Source organism: Lissotriton vulgaris, unplaced genomic scaffold, assembly GCF_964263255.1.
Source record: "Lissotriton vulgaris unplaced genomic scaffold, aLisVul1.2 SCAFFOLD_2065, whole genome shotgun sequence".
In the NCBI taxonomy this organism is placed as follows: Eukaryota; Metazoa; Chordata; class Amphibia; order Caudata; family Salamandridae; genus Lissotriton; species Lissotriton vulgaris.
In genome coordinates, this window is record NW_028246114.1 from 73,700 (window position 1) to 96,529 (window position 22,830).

The 22,830-nt window shown below is 48.1% G+C and overlaps 1 protein-coding gene across 1 annotated transcript in view; it reads left to right on the forward strand.

The window, feature by feature from the left end:
- Positions 1–22,830, forward strand: part of LOC147666139 (nicotinamide N-methyltransferase-like) — a 134,136-nt gene that overhangs the window by 14,326 nt on the left and 96,980 nt on the right. The window contains exon 3 of the mRNA XM_086949273.1: positions 12,476–12,683. Within this exon, the coding sequence (XP_086805399.1) occupies positions 12,476–12,683 (208 nt within the window). The remainder of the gene's footprint in view (positions 1–12,475; positions 12,684–22,830) is intronic.

Below are 22,830 nucleotides of genomic sequence, written 5' to 3' on the forward strand. Positions count from 1 at the left end.
CCCTCTCAACAGACTTCACCTCCTTCATGGAAACCTGGACCAACACCTCCTCTGCTCCCGACATCGCCAACACTATCCCCCTGATGGATACAAGATACAGAGGAAGTACCGCCCCAAACGCCAAGGTGGAGGACTCACCATCGCACACAATAATAATCCACATTTATAAAGCGCGAACAATCACCCGTAAGGGTCTCTAGGCGCTGGGGGCCGTCGGGAAGATTAAGCAAGCTTTTGCCCAGAGTCACATAGTGCTGGGTTCATCTGCCGCCGGCACTGGGGATCGAACCGTGATCCCCAGATTCCAACGTCAGTCACCCTGGCTGCACAAGAGCTCCCTCCGACTCTCCGCCTCCAGCATTAGCAACTCCCCCTCCAACACCGAACATCTCCACTTCAAGATCCAGAACCATGCTTTGTGGCACCCTCACCTACAGACCCCCAGGGCCCTGCACCTCCTTCACCATTACCATTGCTGACCTTATCCCACCCCATGCCATCACCTCAATGGACTACATTCTCTTCGGGGACCCGAACTTCCACCTCGACAACCGCAGTGACCCAGACTCTACCCCCCTCCTGGACAACCTCGTCAATCTTGGATTGAAGCAACTCATCACCACCCACACCCTCAAGGTCGGACACATCCATGACCCCATCTTCACAGGAGGGACCAACATCCACTTTAGCCACACCTCTCAGCCCCTCTGAACAGACCACCACTGCGTTAATTTCTCTTTCAATACCACCACCGCACACAAGCCCGCCCCTTGCCCACCACAAAGGAATTGGAGCAAGATCATAGAGGAGCACCTCAAATCCACCCTTATCCATGACCCCTATCCGCCACGCCTGACGCCAACTCTGCAGCCAAGTAACTTCACCGCAGGATTGCCAGCTGCGCAGAAAAAGCTTGCACCCTTCCGCCAAACCGACAGACAATGCCCCCTCAAGGCCGTCTGGTTCACCACCGACCTCCAAGAAGCCAGACGGACCTGCAGTTGACTCGATAAATGATGGAGAAACAGCAAAACAACCGCATACCCGACCACCTACAAGAACGCCATGACAGAATACCACCAACTCATAAGATCCATCAAGAGGACCTTCATCTGGAACAAAATCCTCAATATTGCCAGTAAACTAGAAGGAACTCTTCAACATCATCCAGCAGTTCACCAAACCCCCAGCAAAGCAACGGATGTCACGCCATCCCAGGACCTCTGCAACAAGCTCGGCTAAAACTTCCAGCTGAAAATCAAGGCCCTCTATGACAACTTCAATGAACAGACTCCAGAAACCATCCCCCCTCCAGCGATGACAGCCAACTCACCATCACCACCTGAAATCCGGTCACCACCGAAGATACCTCCACAACTATGAAGAGACCCACTCAGGAGCCTCAACTGACCCCTGCCCACCGCACATCTTCCACAGAGCCACCGCCGGCATGGTTCCCGAGCTACACCACACTATCAACACCACCTTCAACTCTGGCATGTTCCCCGATGACTGGAAGTGGGCCGAGGTCAAGCCCCTCCTCAAGAAACCCTTGGAAGATCCGACGGACCTGAGAAACTACTGGCCCAACTCTCTTGTTCCCTATGCAGCCAAAGTCAAAGTGAAAATCGTCAATGCCCAGCTGACTATCTTCATCGAAGTCAAAGCCATGCTTGACTCTTCCCAGTCTGGATTCTGCAGCAACCACAGCACTGAGACCGCCCTCCTTGCCGCCACCGACGACATTTGTGCGTACTCCAACCAGGGCCACACCACAACCCTCATCCTTCTAGACCCCTCTGCAGCCTTCGAAACCATCTTCCACCACACTCTTGCAGCCAGGTTCCATGACGACGGCATACGAGGAACCGCCCTCGACTGGACCTGCTCCTTTCTTGCCAGCAGAACCCAAAGGATCAGACTCCCACTCTTCCTCTCTGAACCCACAGAGATCAACTGCGGAGTGGCCCAAGGATCATCGTTCAGCCCCATGCTCTTCAACATCCACATGGACCCCCTCGCCGCCATCGTCAGACAGCATAGGCTCATCATAATATCCTATGCAGACGACACCCAGCACATCCTCTCCCTCATGAAGAATCCCGAAAACACGAGCTTCCAAGAAGAAATGAAACACGTTACAGGCTAGATGAGCAGCAGCTGCCTAATGCTCAACTCGGAGAAGTCAGAGGTCCTCATCCTGGGACCCTCGCTAACCACTTGGGAAAACCCCCTGGTAGCCCGCCTCACTCGGAAATCCACCCACCCCAACGGACTACCCCAGAACCTCAGCATCATTCAAGACTCCTCCTTCACCAAAAAACACTGTCACATCCACCTGCTTCAACTCCATCTGCACCCTCCACAATACTTTCAAGTGGATCCCCCCAAATCCAGGAAGTCCGTCACCCATGCACTCATAACCAGCAGACTAGACTACAGAAATGCCTTCCACGCGGGAATCAACAAATCCCTGCTACACAAACTCAAGACCATCAAGAGCACTGCAGCCAGACTCGTCCTCGGCACCCCACGACATGTGCGCATGACCTAACACCTGCGAGACCTTCACTGGCTCCCCGTCAGGAAGAGAGTAACCTTCAAAATACTCACCCATGCTAAGACACCTTCCCATAACATCGGTCTCAAATACCTCAACAAAAGAGTCGCTTTCCACATACACAAAAAAAACCTCCACTCCACGGACTTTGCCCTAGCAGAAACCCCACACATCTGCAGAACCAGAGCAGGTGGAAAAGCCTTCTTCTATGTCGCAGCAAACACCTGGAACGAGCTCCCAGTCAACATCAGACGCTCCCCTACCATGCACACCATCAGGAGGAGCCTCAATACCGGGCTTTTCTGCTTACCCGGAGCTGCACCCCTAGCACCTTGAGACCCTCTCGGGTGAGTAGCGCTCTTTATAAACCCCTGATTGATTATAAACCCCTGATTGATTGATAGTGGGTCACAAATTGACCTACAACATGAATAATAAGAAGGTAGGTCACAGTTTGCAACCCATTGGGACCTTCAGCCATCACTCGGATTGTGGCCTGCTGGGGTCAGCAGACCATCCTGTCTTTGATTGGTTAACACTGACTTTGAGGTGTCAGTAAGAAATTAAAGTTTTGCCACCTTAATTCATACATAGCACTGGTTGGAAGGGATGCCCTAAACACGCCCCTTCCAAATACAGTATTGCTAAACACAAATTGTGATTCGGCAACATTTTACCAATTCACAAATTGTGATATGTACATTGGAAAAAGCATTTTTGCTGTAAAAAATGGCCAGATTCTGCGAATTGCGCCGTTTCCAACCACAAAATTGCTTTAGTACATAAGGCCCTTTGCCTTTAAGTTTGGATTAGATTTTTCATTATGCAAACAGGTGATTTTCTTTACTCTCGCCTCTCCTGGACACTTCGCTTTGCACACAGAGTGATGCAGTTTGTCACACTGACTGTAGGGCTTAGCTCTGAATCATGCAGGGGTAACGTGTGCTGAATGTGACCATTGTTTCAAATCCTTAATACCATTACATCTTTCACATGGGATTTACCGATCAGCTCTTGTGCACCCTCCTTGGATTATTCATGTCTAAATTAAGTTCAGAACTACATCCACATAGACAACCCAGGAGACAGTAGTTTGCAATGACATATATTACATGTGTTTGCACCAGTTTGACTCTTTTTTCAATTTGGAGTACTCCATGCTACTCTAGAGGCATAAGACAGAAAACAATCCTTCGTAACACAGACCCTTTGTGCATGGACAGTATTCCCTTGACATAAAGAGAGACATGTTTACAAGATGTTATCAATTACAGACCTGCAGAAAGAACTGCTGCCTCTGGGGAGGCTCTAGATTTGTAATATTTGGACATAAGTCTGCCACCGGACCCTATTTATTTATTCACTATTTCAAGGATTTAAGATTTACAAAGAGGGACATGTCATACAAACGTTGACGCCTTTTCTGTGAGTCCTGTGCCTGAGTCCTGGGCTGACAGTAGTTACATAACAGTATCCTGTAAGGTCCCTGGGCAGTCAGTGCTTACAGGGCAGTTTACTGTGTCGGAGTCCTGGGGCAGTCGGTGATTACAGGGCAGTTTCCTGGGTCTGGATCCTGTGGAGGTCAATGATTACAGGGCAGGATCCTGTGGGGGTCCTAGTACAATTAGTGGTTATTCAACAGTATCCTGTATGGTCCTGGGGCAGTCAGTGGTTACAGGGTAGTATCCCATGTGAGTCCTGGGGCAGTCAGTGGTTACAGGGCTGTTTCCTGTGGGGTCTTAGGGCAGTCACTGGGTACTGGGCAGTATCCTGTGTGGGTCCTGGGGCAGTCAGTGGTTACTAGGCAGTTTCCTGTTTGGGCTCCAAGGCAGTCAGTGTGCACAGTGCAGTCTCCTGTGTGTGTCCTAGGGAAGTCACTGGTTGTAGGGCAGTATTCCCTGTAGGTCCTGGGGCGGTCAGGGGTTGCAGGGCAGTAGCTTGTGTGCAGCCTGCGGCAGTCAGTGGTTACAGGGCTGTTTTATGTGTGGGTCATAGGGCAGTCACTGGTTACTGGGCAGTATCCTATATGCGTCCTGGTGCAGTCAGTAGTTACAGGGCAGTATCCTGCATGGTATTGGGGCAGTCAGTGGTTATAGATCAGTTTCCTTTGATGGACCTGGGGCAGTCAGTGGTTGTAGGGCAGTATTCCCTATAGGTACTGGTCCAGTCAGTGGTTACAGGGCTGTTTTACGTGTGGGTCATAGGGCAGTCACTAGTTACAGGGTAGTATCCCATGTGAGTCCTGGGGCAGTCAGTGGTTACAGGGCTGTTTCCTGTGTTGGTCCTGTAGCAGTCAGTGGTTACTGGTAGCTTTCTGTGTGGTCCTGGTACAGTCAGTGGTTACAGGGCAGTTTTATGTGGGATCCTAGGACAGTCAGTGGTTACAGGGCAGTTTTATGTGGGCTCCTAGGACAGTCAGTGGTTACTGGGTAGTTTTCTATGGGATCCTAGTGCTGTCAATGGGTACAGGGCAGTATCCTGTGTGAGTCCTGGGGCAGTCATTAGTTACAGGGCAGTATCCTGTGTGTGTCCTGGGGCAGTCAGTGGTTACTGGGCAGTTTCCTGCGTGGGCTCCAAGGCAGTCAGTGTGCACAGTGCAGTATCCTGTGTTTTTCCTAGGGCAGTCACTGGTTATAGGGCAGTATTCCCTGTAGGTCCTGGGGCGGTCAGTGGTTACAGGGCAGTACCTTGTGTGCAGCCTGCAGCAGTCAGTGGTTACAGGGCTGTTTTATGTGTGGGTCATAGGGCAGTCACTAGTTACTGGGCAGTATCCTGTATGCGTCCTGGTGCAGTCAGTAGTTACAGGGCAGTATCCTGCATGGTATTGGGGCAGTCAGTGGTTATAGATCAGTTTCCTTTGATGGACCTGGGGCAGTCAGTGGTTGTAGGGCAGTATTCCCTATAGGTCCTGGGGCAGTCAGTGGTTACAGGGCAGTAGCCTGTGTGCAGCCTGGGGCAGTCAGTGGTTACAGGGCTGTTTTACGTGTGGGTCATAGGTCAGGTTACAGGGCAGTATCCTGTGTAGGGCAGTCTGTATTTAAAAAGCAGTTTTCTGTGGGGTCCTAGGGCCGTCAGTGGTTACTGTGTAGTTTCCTGTGGGATCCTAAGGCTGTCAATTGGTACAGGGCAGTATCCTGTGTGAGTCCTGAGGTAGTCAGTGGTTACTGGTAATTTTCTGTGTGGACCCGGTACATTCAGTTGTTATAGGGCAGTTTTCTGTGGGCTCCTAGGGCTAAGTGGTTAATGGGTAGTTTCCTGTGGGATCCTAGGTCCGGCAATGGGTACAGGGCAGTTTCCTGTGTGAGTCCTGGGGCAGTAAGTCGTTACAGGGAAGTGTCCAGTGTGAATACTGACATTTACCACCGGTGTCCCACGACCATTACACTGGTGCAGGCCACTTCAATAGCTAGCTTCTTGCCTTCTCCCTGGCCCTCTCCCCCCATCAATCCTGTTTGGGGCTCTTGCTCTACAGACCACCTGGCCCTCTCGGCTCCTTTATCGAGGATTTGCTATCGATTATTTCCACACTTAGTCTTAGGACAAAACACTGTCTAATCCTCGGGGACTTTAACATCCACATGGATAAGGGTGAGGATCCTGAAGTGCAAACATTTTTGGATATGACTTCCTCGGTGGGACTTCATGTGTACCTGAAGTCTCCTACACACGAGAAAGGGCATATTTTAGATCAGATTTTCTCGACCGTTCCAGTGGCCCTCTCTTCCCTTGCCCCAGTCCTATGGTCAGACCATTTCCTAGCGGCTTTTACGATAGTACTGCAGCCAGTAGCCACTCGTACTTTGCAGCGGCAAACAGCTCGTAGTTCTAGAGCCTTTCACAAAGTCACCTCGGCCATGCTCGCCCAGGCTTTAGAAACCTATCCCTGTGTTCTCACGGGGAGACTGGAGGACGATGTTGTGTGCTTCCAGAACTGGTTCACTACTCGTTTGGAATCCTTGGCACCACCTCGCCAGGTTAGATCAGAACTGGCAAGAGCATCAGCCCCGTGGTTTTCTGCTGCCCTGGCTGCTAAGAGAAGGCACTGCAAGAGGCTAGAGAGAATTTGGAGGAGGCAGTATGACACATCTGCTAAACAGTCTTATAGAGAAGCAGTGAAAGAATATCATAGGGAGATCACTGCAGAGAAAAAATCCTTTTTAGCTAAAAGGATTGAGGAAGCAGATAGCTCATGCAAAGAGATCTTTAAGATTGTTAAAGAATTCACCTCTCCCTCCTGCTGTACTCCTAAGTCCGCTTTCTCGGAACTATGGATTAAGGAGCTTGCAGTATTTTTTACGGATAAAATACGTACCATCCAGTCTGCCTTGCAAGGCACCCATAACCTCGCAATGTCGGGCTCTGCAATTGACGGCTCTCCTCACCCCTGGTTACATCCACTGGCGTTGCATATGAACTCTTCGGGTCCTACCTTGCACTGTTTCCCCTCCATAGAGCCTCAGGCCTCGCTTGACCTTCTGTCCAGCCTGAAATCTGGCTCTCCCCTGGACCCCTGTCCTGCCAAGTGTCTTGCGACCCTGGCACCTGCCCTAAACCCGATCATCAACCCTATCATCAATGCATCTTTGAACTCGGGCAAGGTCCCTTTATCTTGGAAACAGGCCCTAGTTCTGGCCCTTATTAAAAAACTGAATGCAGACGCTAAACTGCACTCTAACTACAGGCCAATCTCGTTGCTTCCTGCCCTGGCCAAAATTATGGAAAAACATGTTCATACCACCCTCACCAACTTCCTAGAAGAAAACTCCTTATTACGTTAGTCTCAGTCCGGGTTTAGATCTAACCTGAGCACTGAAACCGCCCTACTTGAGGTAACCGAGGCTGTGAAGGAGACTCTCGACAGGGGTGGAAATGCCCTGCTTATCATGCTAGATCTGTCGGCGGCCTTCGACACCGTTCCCCACGACCTTCTCCTAACAAGACTCTGGGAGAATGGCCTGCGGGGAACGGTGTTCGCTTGGTTTCAGTCTTTTTTGGCCGACCGGAGACAAACGATCTGGGCCCCCCCTTTCTCTGCCCTGATGCCTCTGCTTGAGGTGGGGGTCCCGCAGGGCTCCATTCTCAGTCCCTCCCTTTTTAACATCTTCCTTACACCTCTGGCGGCACGGGTGGAGGAGCTAGGGGCCCAGATCATATCCTATGCGGATGATACACAGCTCCTGTTCACTTGTGACAGGGGCTGTGACTTTGACGGAGCAGCTATCCGGAAGTGTCTGGAGTTTGTGTTTGATTGGTTCGGGAAAAGCGGCCTCAAATGCAACTCCGACAAATCCGAGATATTGTTCTTTGGTTGCCCGGCAGACCTGAGATGGAAGCAATGGTGGCCGTCGGCCATGTTCCCCCCTGCTAGTGTCTCGGTTACAGCAAAGAATTTGGGTATGATGGTTGATAACACTCTTTCCTGTAAAGCCCAGGTTGCTGGCCTGACTGGGAAGTGCTTTGCCATCTTAAGGATGTTGCGTACGTTTTTGCCATACCTATCTTTGGAGCACAAGAAGATCACAGTGCAAGCCCTGATAGGCTCTCGCTTAGACTACGCTAACATCCTTTACTTAGGTCTTCCTGAATATCTGCTGACTCGTCTGCAGATAGTTCAAAATTCAGCAGCCAGGGCAATCTTTGGTCTAACTAGAAGAGCCAGGGCCAGCAATCTCCTTGTCTCTCTGCACTGGCTGCCGATTCGTAAGCGCATCTCCTTCAAGACCTTAACAACAGCTTTTAAGGCGCTTCACAATATCGGCGCTGCATATCTGCAGAGAAGGGTCAACTTCTATCTTCCATCTAGACCTTTGAGGTCCGCTGCCCAGGCCAAGGCCATCGTCCCAACAGTGAAACGTGCTCGCTGTGGAGGTCGTTCCTTTAGTTACCTCGCACCCCGTCTCTGGAACACGCTGCCCCTGGCATTGCGGACATGCTCCAATCTTTCTGTCTTTAGAAAGGGACTTAAAACGTATCTTTTTGCCCTGTAATTCTGTTGTGTTGTACTCTTTGCCGTTTTGGCAGTGTGTTAGTTGCTGGTATTTAGTGTGATGATCTTTAGCGCCGGGACGCTCCTTGGAGCAGGTGAGCGCTCTATAAAACAAACAGTAAAATAACATAACATAGGTCACTCCCTTTAGGCTCTTGTCTCTCCAAGGGTACGGGGACGTCACCTCATACTCCTGGGGGTGGAGGGCTTTAGAACATAGAGTTCAGTAGGACAATATACCACTCATCAAACCTACTGTCTGTTTCAAAAAAGTAAATATTTTATGGGACATGAATAGAACTTGTGGTGAGGCAGACATGCAAACTAAAGAGCCAAGTCTTCTTTCTTCCAAATATGCAGTAGATGGGACTCCTTGTATTACTGAAGTGGAAGAGAGTGCTGCGGTTTGGCGCTGGCCACAAAGATGACTCTGCCTCCTACCTGGGCATCTGCTGAGGAGGGGTGGCCAGAAGGGATTGACTCTCTGAGCCCAAGCACTTGAATCTGTCAGACAGGAAAGATGGGGTGTTTGACAAGACTATGAAGCAGGTGGGGTGGCCTAGGCAGTTTATTAACTTTTGTAATAACGTCACCTCTCTCTGGTTTTCACTGTGGATTTATAACCTGGTGTGACTGTCTGTGAGACTTGGCCCTTTCCCCAGAAATGTTTCGCTTTTTATCCCCTGTTAATTTAGAATGCCCCTATTGAAACAACAGTGTGTAGGCCTTGTGTAGTGGAGAAGGGCCTGTGTAGTGTAAAACTAGTGTTAAAGTACAGGTACTTCCTACCCCTAACATGGCCGCCACTGACCACTGCTGCAGCAGCGTGGTCTACGGTGGCGCATTCTAGTAGCCAGGGGCTGGCTGGAACCCTCAGGCAATGTATCCATCTTAGCCTGCCAGCCTGTCCACAGGTAGAATGGTGGAACCTCCTGGAAGCCTCTGGAACCTTCTGGGAGAGGTGAGGTGACACCAACTGCCACTGCCAACTGTCAACTGGCACTATAAAAGGAAAGGGAGGGAACTTTCCTGAGGAGAGAAGCTGAGGGAAGACCTGGGGAAGTACCTACGCAGGAGGATAGGCAGTGGGGGTCAGGGCAGGGTCTTATGATGCTGGAATGACAGGGCCTAGTGTGCTGCTTTACAAGTGTTGAGGTATCCTGTTCCCCCCCCACTGACCTAACCCCGCGGAAGGGAACCCCCAGGGACCACTTGAAGGGATTGGCTGAGAAGAACTTGGAACACCAGCCACCAATTTATCCCCCCTTCAAGGAACAAGAAACCAAGCAACTAAACTAAGGGCGCAAGAAACATCACGCCAAGAAGAAACTAAGCCACCACAGGACTTTTGAGGAACTACCCAGGTATTGGCGCTGTGTCGCTCCCTGTGCCCCCTGACGCCACCTGGGGTCCCTGCGCTAACCTACCGCTGCTGTGTGGCATGTCCTGTGAGCTGCCTCTATTTTAAAGCAACTACTGATGAAGCGCCAACCTAGAAACTGCCTAAGCGCTACATTGCCCTCCAAGCGCTTAACTGGTAAAGAATTGCTGTGTCCTGTGGGAGCGCTGGGAATTGCCTGCAGGGCTGTGGAAGTTGCCCGTCTGTAAAGCGCTATGAAGTGCCCCAAGTGCTGGACTGCCCTATGTGGTTGCCTAGTTGAAGCGCTTGGAAGTTGAGAGACTGTTGCCTGGCGCTGTGTTAGAAAGCGCTTCTGTGCCCAGGATTACTTCCACTGGTGTGAACGCTGAGGCTGTGAGGAGCGCTGTTGTAATTGCCCCCTTCGGAAGCGCTGTGGCTTGAAGCGCTGCTGGTCCACAAGCGCCGTGAAACCCCCCTCCACGCGCCTACCTGAGGCGCCGAAGAATCTCCACACGCCCGGTGTCAAGTGTCAGCATTTTGACCCTCCTTGGCGGCCCCCGTGTGCAGGAGAGGGTCGCGGGAAGCTTACACCGGCCGCGCCTGGCCTGCCGGACCGGCCCGACCCTCGAGTGAGGTCGCATCCGTACAGTGTTCCCCTCGGCGGCCCTCGGATGTCAGGAGAGGGCCGCCGCATCCAGCGCAAGTCGTTAGGCCGGGCCAGGCCTTGAAGTCTGAGACGCCGACCACGTGACGGGGGCGCCGCGTCTCTAGCCGCGCCCCCGCCGTCCTTACCTCCGGATTGGTCCGCCGAGCCTCCCAGTTCCCGGACCGAGACCCGGGGAAAGCCCGGCCGGGCCCAGCACTCATCGCGAAGAGGGGCCGTGGAGCCCAGCCCCCTCCGATTTGTCCCACCTGCCGGCGCCAGCTCAGAAGGAGCCTGTGTGCCCCCACCTGCCAGCACCGGCCCCTGGAAGGCCGGAAATCGAGCGAGAGGCCTGCCAGAGGGCCTACTCGTCCCCTAAGCACGAGGAGCTCCGCAAGGGGCCTGATAGGCCCGAAGTCCACAAGGTAAAGCCCTGGGAGGGAAGGAGGCCCCGGAATCGGTCTGCTCTTAAAGAAAAACTGGAGACTGGGTCCCGTTGACCCTGATTAATTACAGAAGCCTTCAGGCATGGGGACTGGGCCCACGAAGGTCACTGTGGGTCCTCTGCTGTGGAAACGTTTACTCTTACAGTAAAATAATTATTTAATTGGGCTGCATTGTTGATGAATGTTTTTCCCTTGCCTTATGGGAATGTACCCTGATTAATAGGAGCAATTTACTGTTCATTCATGCACCAGCAGATGGGTAGTTTGCCTAATGAAAGGTCCATTTAAAGATGCTTTAGTGAATAACCACTTATAAATGCCTTAGTGAATGCCCAATGAAAGGTTCATTCAAATATGCTTTGAGTAATGCTCTAGATAATGGAATGGTTATTCCTCCCAAGTGAAACTGGTAATTAACTGTCTGGTTAGTTTATGACTAATGAAATGTTCTGCCTTTACTCTCATGACATGTATATTACTGTCTAAGGCACTGTTATCTGAATGCTGTTTGCTACCTTAGGAAATGTTTAAACTACATAATTACATGGTTCCTGGGTCATATGTCATGCATACTCCTGCCTAATGCAATGGTTCCCCAAGACCTCTAGGTATATAAGGAGAGGGTTACTCCCATTTGAGGAGAGGTTTATTCCTGATTAATAGGGATAACGCACTGCTATTCCAGCCTCAGGTGTTGTGATAGTTTACCCTAGTTAAAAGAAAGGTTTATTCTTACCTGATGAAATGGGTAATGCTGGTTAAATGAAATGTTTTAGATTGACTTCTTCAGGAAGTCTTTCCCCTGCGTAAGGAGAATGATACCTTTGACCAATAGTCAGTTATGATACATCATTTATTTATTTATGAGATGTTTTACTCCTAATATGGGAGAAGAGTTATGCACAGCTAATGTGATGTTTCATATTTGAGGAAAGTGGAAACCTACTGTTATTTATTGAAATGCTTTCTGTTATAACTCCTTAATGTATTTGATGCAGGTGCTGACCAGGAGCAAGACATAGGTCAGGCCTGTGTTTTACTAAAAATGTAGTTATCCAATATTTAATATTTATGGAATATCTAATATTCATTCAGCTGAAGTTTAATGCCAAGTGTTGACACACAAGTATCTGAAAGGAGAGCTATGAAGCTAATTTTATGATGAATTCCTAATACCCTGATCCTGCTCTATCTTAATAAAGTTAACTTGAGTTTTTACATAAGCTCACTGGAGTGGCGTCCCTAATTGCATGCTCATGTTTCTGACTCATTGGTTGCGTGTGCTGTATGGTCGCTTTACACATAAGCTTTCGGAGGCCTACCCGCTCGTGCCATGCTACCCTAGGGGACTGGTGACCCCAGTTCCAACACTGTCTCTATGTTGTGATGCACCTGTAAATGTCTTTATGAGCTATACAGAAGTTGAAGCATCCTCTGATATCCCTGTAGTACACTAAAGTGTGAATGTTTCTCTGAGCAGGTGCGGTGGAAGGGGGCTCTATGATTCAAGTTTCGATCAGCCCCCTCATCCATTTCACCATCCCAGCCTGTGAGTATTTCACTGAGATCACCTTCGCCTGCTTGAATGACAAGTCCATGGAGGAGGTGCAGAAATGGCTGAAGAATGACCCTGATGCAGTGGATTGTAGTCACGCGATAAAGTTGTTTTGTGAACTCCAGGGCAGCAGGTAAGGATCCTACTGCGTGAGAACCAAACTCTTTTCTTTTTCTCTTCAGAAGATGGTATTTTAAAACTGTTGTAAAACCCCCTGGTGTTCTTGGAGTGGACCACAGTTGTCAGGGGAAGAGTGTGACTGAATATTCAGTGTAAAACACCGGAAAGTGCCACAGTGTATGTAAGGCTCCTTCTCCCTGTCAGAGGCAGTAGACAATCTTTTTGTCATGTAATGCTGCATGTATGGTGGAAAGTTCATTGCACAGGTGGACTGGGCCACACCACTTCTCTGATGTCTCTGATGAACATGTCTGATGGACGTGGGATGATTCTTGCACTGGAGACTCATGGCTGATACTATGGAGGGTTTTTGTGAAATATGTTCTTCCACTAGAAAGCTCACAAGTCTACTGGTGATGGTGCTGACTTGCCCCACCCTTTTATACCTGTGTAGTCTGTCATCACTGGAACCCATGACTTCCTCTTGAGTGTGGCAGGTGTGTGTAAAACATGTGGTGTACATGATGGCTTGTGGGAAAACCAGCTGTGGGCCACCAGAGTACTTAGATGTTTCATTTCCATTTGACAATATTCATCTTTTTAGGTAGCTGTGTCTCACATCACATCTATAAACACCTTTGTTGCTAATTCACCGCACCCACTCCTACAGAGGTAATTGTAGACAGGGTGCTGTGTGTCCAGTTTGACTAAATCAGTGAAGACGGATATCTTTGTGCTCACCTCACTGGATCCGAGGAGTTTGGAGTGATGAGACTGTGATGAGAACACTTTAACAAAGACTGTGGCCGGGGTATAATTGGTTCTATCAACCAGTCAAAAGAGATGTGACCACCCCTGGGTCTGTGGCCAGCTCTGGCAGTGAACAGTTGAAGCCTAGAAACAGTCCCTGGTTGGCTGAAAGACTGTCAAAAGTACACACTGCCTTTGACAATTGTGGAATGTTTGAGATCCCCAAGGAATCAGAGATATTAACAGTACTTTGTGATGGTTTGTGCAATGTGTTGTGCAGCATCTGACAAAAGGGCATTTGAACAAAATTCATGTGCTGCACCTGTTCTCAGCATATGATTAGTCTTAATGCACCTGCTGTGTTTGTGAATATTCACTGGCACCGTGAGCAAGCTGCCGAAGTCCCCATGCAGTGGGTTCTTTCTTCACTGGCACTGCATCCATGCTGATGAAGTCCACCTGCAGTGAGTTCCATCTTTGTTGGCACTGTGGGCCAGCTGCTGAAGTCCACCTGCAGTGGATTCTGTCTTCACTGCCACTGTGAGCCAGCTGTTGGAGTCCACCTGCAGTGGGTTCCATCTTTGGTGGCACTGTGGGCCAGCTGCTGAAGTCCACCTGCAGTGGATTCTGTCTTCACTGCCACTGTGAGCCGGCTGCTGAAGTCCACCAGCAGTGGGTTCAATCTTCTCTAGCACTGCGAGCCAGCTGCTGAAGTCCACCCGCAGTGGGTTACGTTTTCACTGGCACTGCAAGCCAGCTGCTGAAGTCCACCCGCAGTGGGTTACGTTTTCACTGGCACTGCGAGCCAGCTGCTGAAGTCTACCTGCAGTGGGTTCTGTCTTCACTGGCACCGTGAGCCAGATGCTGAAGTCCACCTGCAGTGGGCTCTCTCTTCACTGCCACTGTGAGCCAGCTGCTGAAGTCCATCTGCAGTGGGTTCTATCTTCACTGCCACTGTGAGCCAGCTGTTGGAGTCCACCTGCAGTGGTTTCTGTCTTCGTTGGCACTGTGGGCCAGCTGCTGAAGTCCACCAGAAGTGGGTTCCATCTTCTCTGGCACTGCGAGCGAGCTGCTGAATTCCACCTGCAGTGGGTTCTGTCTTCACTGGCACTGTTAGCCTGCTGCTGAAGTTCACCTGCAGTGGGTTCTTTCTTCGCTGGTGTTGCAAGGATTCTGCTCCTACACTGAACTGTGCACAGAGACCCAGGACCTCAGTGAATTGTGGTGGGCCAATAAACGCACCTCAGTACCTAGAAAATCCCAACCAGCTAGCATCAGTGTCACATTAGCTCTTCATCCTATAGCAAAGTAACCAATGATTAGACAACCCAGAACATGCAACTTAGGATATACTCAGGAATGGTGGGAAGTGAGAACACTCTTTTGTTATACTCTCATACCAGTCCACAACAGGAGTAAAAAAGAGACACAGGAAAGGTTAAAATATGTATTTGTTCTCATATGCAGTATCTTTGCCAATATAAGCAGACATATGATTAGAAATATATTATCAGCATTGTTACAATTCCAAAAAACACAAAAGGAGAAATAATATTACAATGATGGTAAAAAACAGGTCTTATAGCGCCTAGTTATATCACCCTTCCCTATCTAGGAACTATGTGTTATAAAATATAGAAGGTCTCTTAGGCTTGTCTGGGGGATCCCATTACCTCTCCGCTCAGCAAGAGTGAATCACATCAGGATCAGCAAAAGCTCTCTGCATCACTGGAAATGGAAAATCTTCCAAGTGTGTGAAATCATGGCTGCAGTGCAATAATAAAGGTGCCTGAATTTCAGTTGGCTCGCAGCTGCCGTGTGTTGTGTCTAAAAACGTGAGCCGATCAGTTCGAACAACAGCTACCTTGTCTTGATAACCTTGAAGGCTTCGGCACTCACTGTGCATACTAGGGTCACGATGTAAGTCTTGGGATGTCAAAAACAAACCTTTTTAATGTGAAGACATTCGTGCAGCCTAACTTATAAAAACAGCTACATGCAGTGTTGTGTGCAAAAAGCAGCAAAGGGTTAAAATGGCGTTTAACTTCTAATAAGCCATGCTAACATAGCAATGTGTGCAAACCAGGCCTAGCCCACACTACACCCTCTCTTGATCGGAGAACGTACAATAAAGGGGGCAATATTTAGAGAACGCAGAGTTCAAGTTCGAATGAGACAAAACCAGGTTCAGAAAATTTGCCTAATATGAAAATTGGGAGTAAAAATCTGAATTACTAATTATTAAACGCATCAAAACATACATGTGTGGCCATGGTATCAAAAACTTCTAATGAAAATGAAGTGATTACAAAAATGAGTAAAAAAAATTCACGAGTCCAGTACGTGTCTATGAAGCAGAAAAAGTGACACTTCAGTCCAACATCGTATAGGCACAGTACGTTGCAACTGCCTCCAATAGGAAGTCGTTGTTTCCATCAGTGAACATTTCAGCCATCCAGTTTAGCAAAGGAAAAGAATATACATGTTCTTCAACAGCCGGAGCCTCTAGCACCATCAGAGGACAACTCTGGTGTTCTTCGATATAACTGCGTGCCAAGAAGTCATGGGCCGCAGACCGTTACTCCAACTGCCTAGGACTTCATGAGCCGCTGCGCAGGCCATAATCCCGATGCCAGAACAATCTAGTTCATGAGCAATTTAGGGACTTATTAGTAGATCATAATCCGGGTTAGGAGACACTGTGTTGCGGAGACACAAATCCAGAGCTCATTCAAAACTGTAATCCAGGCAGTGGAAAACAGGCTGCCCGCATGTAAAGTACAAGAACCTGAAGGATAAACCATACGCCACACTCAAGTATTCAAGCATCCGGTTATGAAGCTGAAGCAACCGGGTCAGGTTGTTGAGGGGCACAGAATGTGCAACCATTTTTCAGCAAGAAAATCAACAGCAGTACACCGGCTCCCAAAGCGAGAATTAACGGGAAATCGCCAAACAGGCTGGAAAAAATAGAATGAAAAAATGCCAGTATCACACCAAATTCAGGGGCCCATTAGGATGTCGGGCGGATTGCCCCCGCCAGGCTGGCGGTAGTCACCAACAGCCTGGCGGGGGCAATCCGCCCGACATCCACACACATTTCCCCCCCCACCATATTAGTATGGCGGGGGGACCTAGGCGGACGGAAAGACCGTCCGCCGCTTTTCCGCCCTGGTCGCCTTGCGGCCGGGGCCGAAAAGATTCAACATGGTGGCGGTGTCTAATAGACACCGCCAGCCATATTATGATGGGCATTTTGGAATGCCTTTCCGCGGCGGCGATGCCGCAACGGAAAGGCATGCGGTCTTCACTCTGGGGGCCCCCTGCGGTGTCTAATAGACACCGCCAGCCATATTATGATGGGCATTTTGGAATGCCTTTCCGCGGCGGCGATGCCGCCACGGAAAGGCATGCGGTCTTCACTCTGGGGGCCCCCTGCAGGCCCCCAAGTGAAGGTGATGTGGCGGGTGCACAGGGGGGGTACCTGTGGTACCCCCCTGTATTTGCATATACAAGGCGGCTGGCACCGCGCGGTGCCTGCCGCTTTGTATATGCAAATGCTGCATTCCATTGTTAGCATTGTGGCGGGTGGTGCTGAGTGCTCCGCCCGCCACAATGCTAACAATGCAGGATGTGCCCGCCACTGTGGCGGGCACATCCTAATACCAGTCACGGGACCCCCGCCCTAATGGCGGGCGGTCCCCACTTACGATAGGATGGCGGGCGGACTAAGTCCGCCCGCCATCCTAATGGGCCCCATAGTTTGGAATGAGGTCACAGGGCCAGAACTTACTACTTTAAAAAAGTGTGCCAAGCTCGTGGTGGAAGAGGCCTTGAATATTGTCTGAATCAAAGCACCGAAATGCAGGGGCAGATCCGTATTTAATAAGGTATGTACCTCAGTACGAGTGTTAGCAACGTGAAGGACAAATGTTTTCCGTGCAGATGTATCGGCAACTACTTTCTGGGACAAAGAGCCCTTATTCAACTCATCTTGTTGAACTTTGCTTTCAAGGTTGGAATAGAAGGCCAGATGGATACAACGAGCCTCCCATGCGGAGGGGGACACATAACATTCTTACAGCAGACAACACGTTGGGAAACAGTTACTATGTATGGAATTACCGCAAGCATACTACAGCAATCTTCATTATTTAATAACAAATAACTACTGTTTGCTAACAATGTGAAAGTAGGTGTAATAGCTGGGGTGTGTGTGCCTTTTAAAACACACACCAAATTCAGGGCTGTAACGTTACAGGAACTGTGCAATTCCAGATTCAGACAGACCAATGTGAGATCAGGGTTGGAAGTGCAATCTTCACCTTTTAAATAAACCTCCTTCGCTTCCCTCAAACACCTATATGTAAAGAGGAGATTCCAAACTTCATGGATAAAAGCGCTACCTAATGTCTCACATCTGCCTATGGCTTAATGTTTCATGCAAGCCTCAAACTTAAACAGAGGGAAAGGTAGAGTTATCAACCCATGGATAAGCCAAACAGAAGAATTCGATTCAGCCACAGAAAACAGAAAAGGTTCGAACTTTTCAATATGTAACAGAGAAAACGTGTCATCTTTCATTGACATAAATTGTTGTTTAACAGTCAAATTAAAAGGCAGAAATAAGGAAGTAGTGTTCATGTAATCCCAAGGCACCGTCCCTGCCTTCAATGTTTGTAAAGTCCAATCAAACTGCATAATAGAACGCAATTGATTTTGACCATGGTACAGAACAGCGACATCTTCTTGCACAATATCGACAACAGAAGAAACAATATTATCTAATGTGTAAATTCGAGAAGAAAGTGTGTTAATGCTATTACCTACAACTGCAAGCACTTTTTCTAAATTAGCTTGATCAATAGCTCGTAGTCTAGAAGCAGCTTCAACTTGGGACAATTTCCACACCTCATTGTAAATAGCATAAATCCATCTTTTGGACCTGCCATTTGCCGGACCTTTCACAAAGTCAGTTAAGTCTGCCGTGTCAGGTAATTTGGATAAATGTAATTTTACTGATGCCAAGGTGGCATAGCTTGCCTACAGAATAGGTAGTGACAGAATGACCACTCTCAAAACGGGGATCTACTCTAACCTCTGTATAGCAAGGTGTCAGACCTAGGAAACGGTGCTGGCAGGAATCTGCACTTTTTTCCCACAGCAGCCAGCCTTCCAGATTCAGACCTGAAATGTTAAAGGATGAGTTTTGCACCAGGGTCTGTAAATCACTAAGGGAAGTACTGGTGTAATTATTCCATTGGGCATAATCACCCAAATAGAAGGGTCATTACATTTTTTAGACGTAGCAAATCCAAAGCAAGTGGTTTGTGAAGTAGTCGAATTCAGAAACAACATATGGCTCGGGATGAGACATGCACAGAGCAAAGCCTCAGTCCCTTGCACTTGCCAATTTTTAGAACCCCAAACAGGTTTAAGATCAATAGTACAATAGTATCTTTCCACCACAGCTCATAGCCCCCTCCAGCCAATTAGTCAATAAAGGACTTCGAATACAGTAATTTTGTGTTGGTAAGTCTAACTTTGGAAGAGGACTTCTCAGTCATCTTAAAATAAAATGCATCAGGATTTGACTGACCAAAATCAGTGAAGTGAGAAATCTTTTTTAAAAGCGTTTTGGAGCTGCTTTCAACAGGAGCGGGACAATGTTCCCATTGAGTGTAATTAACCGCATTTCTAAATATGTTTGCTTTGTGCAGAAAGTGATTGCCATAGTGTTGGTAACAAAATAAATCTGCATAATTAGCAGAATCTAAATACAAATCTACAGAATCAAAGGCAGCATAATATTTCAAATCAGAAAACAGAGCCTCTACGGCTTGGACGTCCCAATCATCAGAGCGAATATTTTGTTCATCCCCCATAGAAACACGAAGTACATTAGGGACATTAATAATCTCTGTGGGTCAATGAATTAGAAATTTGACAGCATCCCATACAATCCCATATAAGACAGGCCAAGCAGTGATATTCACAAATGTCTGGTCCCTCTTCATTCTGTGTGATGAGGAGTGGGGTGCCAAAGTTCCATCAATTAGTCTAATCGTAGATCTTTCTTTAACATAGTGTCCGTTCACAAGACGGAAAAAATACACCACAAATCCAATTGACATGAATAAAAAAATTGAAAAAAGCACCAGCCAAATGTAAGTCCAAGGGGAAATCACATTTTTTATTTAAACCAAACAGCAAAAATCGAAACTTTGGAAGAGGACTTTGAGTTGGTAGAGCCAGTGTCAAATGAAAAACGTGATTGATTAGCCACACAGGTCTCCAAATCAGGCATGGATAAGTCAGTGGGGTAAGTATACTTAGTATCATTAAGTGGATCACTAGCCGGTGGATTCAGTAAAGGATCAGTAACTGTATTCATCTCAATGTCAACATCAGGACTGGTGGTACTTGCCAGAGCCAAAACAGAGTTTCGCAGAATTGCTGGACAAGAGACTGCACGTGTCATACTAAGAAGAATCGGCCACTCTGTGTAGTTTGACATTGTTTTCTTTTGTCCAGGAAGAGAAGGTAAAATGACTGTTCTTGTACCCTGCTCGCCAAGCACAGGAACTGGAGCTCGATAGGAGGGGCCAAATTATTTCTTGTTCTCGACCTTCTCTCGGACCAGTTCACCAACTTGGGGTAGCCAGCCAACTACCGGGATCTGCAATGCAGCATCAGATGCGGAGGGCAAATGTTCCTTTGCAAGACTGTCTCGTGTTTTTTGTGTATTCTGGAAAACAGTACAATTTTCATCTATGTCAAAGGGAGCAGCAAACGCCGCTTGGCCTAGACCCTCAAGGTCCGGAACAAACATTTTGATACCAAAGAGCATTTCGTATGGGGATTATTAAGTGCACGCTGAACACTATTGAGGTGGGCTAGCCAGTTCCGGCCTATACCTAATACCGTAGCTGTCAAGGATTGCTTTAACCGCATCGCTGCGGCGGCTTTTCCCGCTGTGTGCGGCATTTTTAAAAATACCACGTTCAGCCCACGGCAGGTAAGCCTCATGACGCGCTGAGCTCGTCATCAGCAGGGAGGGGGTTAAGTCACGGTTCAACGGCTCCACAACACTGTTGCCCTCAGGCCGATATGGAGACGAAAATTTGACTTGGACCCCCAAATAACTCATGGCATCCTTGTATGCCTTAGAGGCAAACGCTGAACCCTGGTCCGAATGGAAGGTTCCATATGCAAACATTCCCACAAAGACACACAAATCCCTGATGACAGTGTGAGAATCAGCACTCCGTTGGGGCCACACTCACACAAAGAGCATGCAAGAATCAACTGCAACTAAGATGTACTTATACGCAGTATCAGAGGAGAAAGGACCGCAATGATCTAAGTAAACACAACCAAGTTGTCTATTAGATATGTACAACTGTGTCTGGGGCAGCGCGCAGCAGTAGAAGGCTTAATCTGCTGGCAAATGTTACAATGAAGGACATAATAACGCGTTTGTTTGTAAATCCCCGCCACCAGTAACGCTGTTTTAGGAGAGATACAGTAGATGACACGTCGGTATGCGCCGAGGTCATACCATCGTGGGCTGCTGTAATCAAAGTCTACCTGCGGATCGCATTGAAAATCAACCTGTCACCAATGTCGTTAATTCTCACATAAGGAACTTTATCAGGACTTAAATGATAAGAGTATTTAGAAGGGACATCTTTCAGGTAATTACCTCCCTTCTCTGTTGCGGCAATAGCTGCCAAGATGTCAACATCAATCTTACTTTTGGAAGCGTAACTGCTGCTACTGAATATGTTGCAACTACTGTCTTGGCTGATTCATCGGCAAGACGGTGCCAACAGCGTTAACTCAAAAACGCTGGTGACCAAGAGTATGAATTACAAACACGAGTGGGAGCCGTTCTTTAAGTTCAGCCACTCGAACCCAGATCGTTTTATGTTTTATTGTGCGATCTTTGGAATCACGATAGTCATTTTGAGTCCAAAAGAACCAATTGTCATTGTATGATTGAACACAGTAGTAAGAGTCACTTACAACAAGAGTAGTCACACTAGGGTATGTGTACTCCAATGCAGGCATCAGAGCACAAAGCTCTGTCAATTGGGCGGTACAGTCCCCTAATGTCTGTGTATGCATAACATCGGACTTGAACTCACCGTTCACCATAGTACCTACCACAATTGAGCAGGCCGTGTCCTGGGGACGCTTGCCCATAATAGCCTTAACCATAACGGGACTAAGCTTCGTCCCATTTGGCCCAACTGGATATGCCGCACCTCCAGGTGCCCGACCTGGGTGGTTGCAGGAAATGTAATTTATTTATTTATTTTATTTTATGCAATTTTTAAAGCGCGCAAATACCCAGATGGGTGTCTCAGCGCTAACCCAGGCCCGTACAAGCAATACAGCAGAAGTATATAGGGGCCTCAATTCAAGAGCTGTACATCGCCCTGCATCTGGGTGCGGGGCAAAACCAGCCAAAACAGGTCAAGAAGCGCTTGCAATAGACAACGGTCCTAATCTAACTGCCATTAGGGTGTGGGGGAGGGTGCCATTAAACCAAGCACTGTGCTGCCAAGAAGAAATCAAAACCTCCTGTGTCCTATAAGGAGTGTAATCCCTGGGCATGGCAGTGGGAGTGTAAGTATGAAACACATTAGTATAGGCATCAACGGCAGGAAACGTAACCCATGAGTAAAACAGCTCAAACTGGTAAGCTGCATTTGCACATACAATGAACACTACTGCCAGCCTTCCAAGGGGTTGTTGAAATCCTGAAAATGAGTGCCTACAGAAAACGGCTGTGTTGCGGGATATCAACGGTAGCCACAGCGGCACAGAAAGAGACTCGTACAATGCAAAGAAAAATAGCACAACTGGGTAGTAATTCAATAGAAACCATTTAAAATGATCAAGCTTGAAAAAGACCTATTTAACCATAGATAGGTTCATATGACACCACTGTCATGTGGAAACAATAGTGAGGGGGTCGTGGACCGATAAAAGCACTACTCGAGAGTCTCAAAATAAGACCACTACACTAGGTGTGCTACGTTGCAAGGATTCTGCTCATACACAGAACTGTACACAAAGACCCAGGACCTCAGTGAATTGTGGTATACCAAAAACTCACCTTAGTACCTAGAAAACCCCTACCAGCTAGCATCAGTGTTACATTAGCTATTCGTCGTATAGCAAAGTAACCAATGATTAGACAACCCAGAACATGCGACTTAGGATATACTCAGGAATGGTGGGAAGTGAGAACACTCTTTCGTTACACTCACATACCAGCCACAACAGGAGTAAAAAAGAGACATGGGAGAGGTTAAAATATTTATTTTAACGACATACTATCATCTTCAGTATCTTTGCCAACATAAGCAGACATATGATTAGAAATAATATGATCAGCA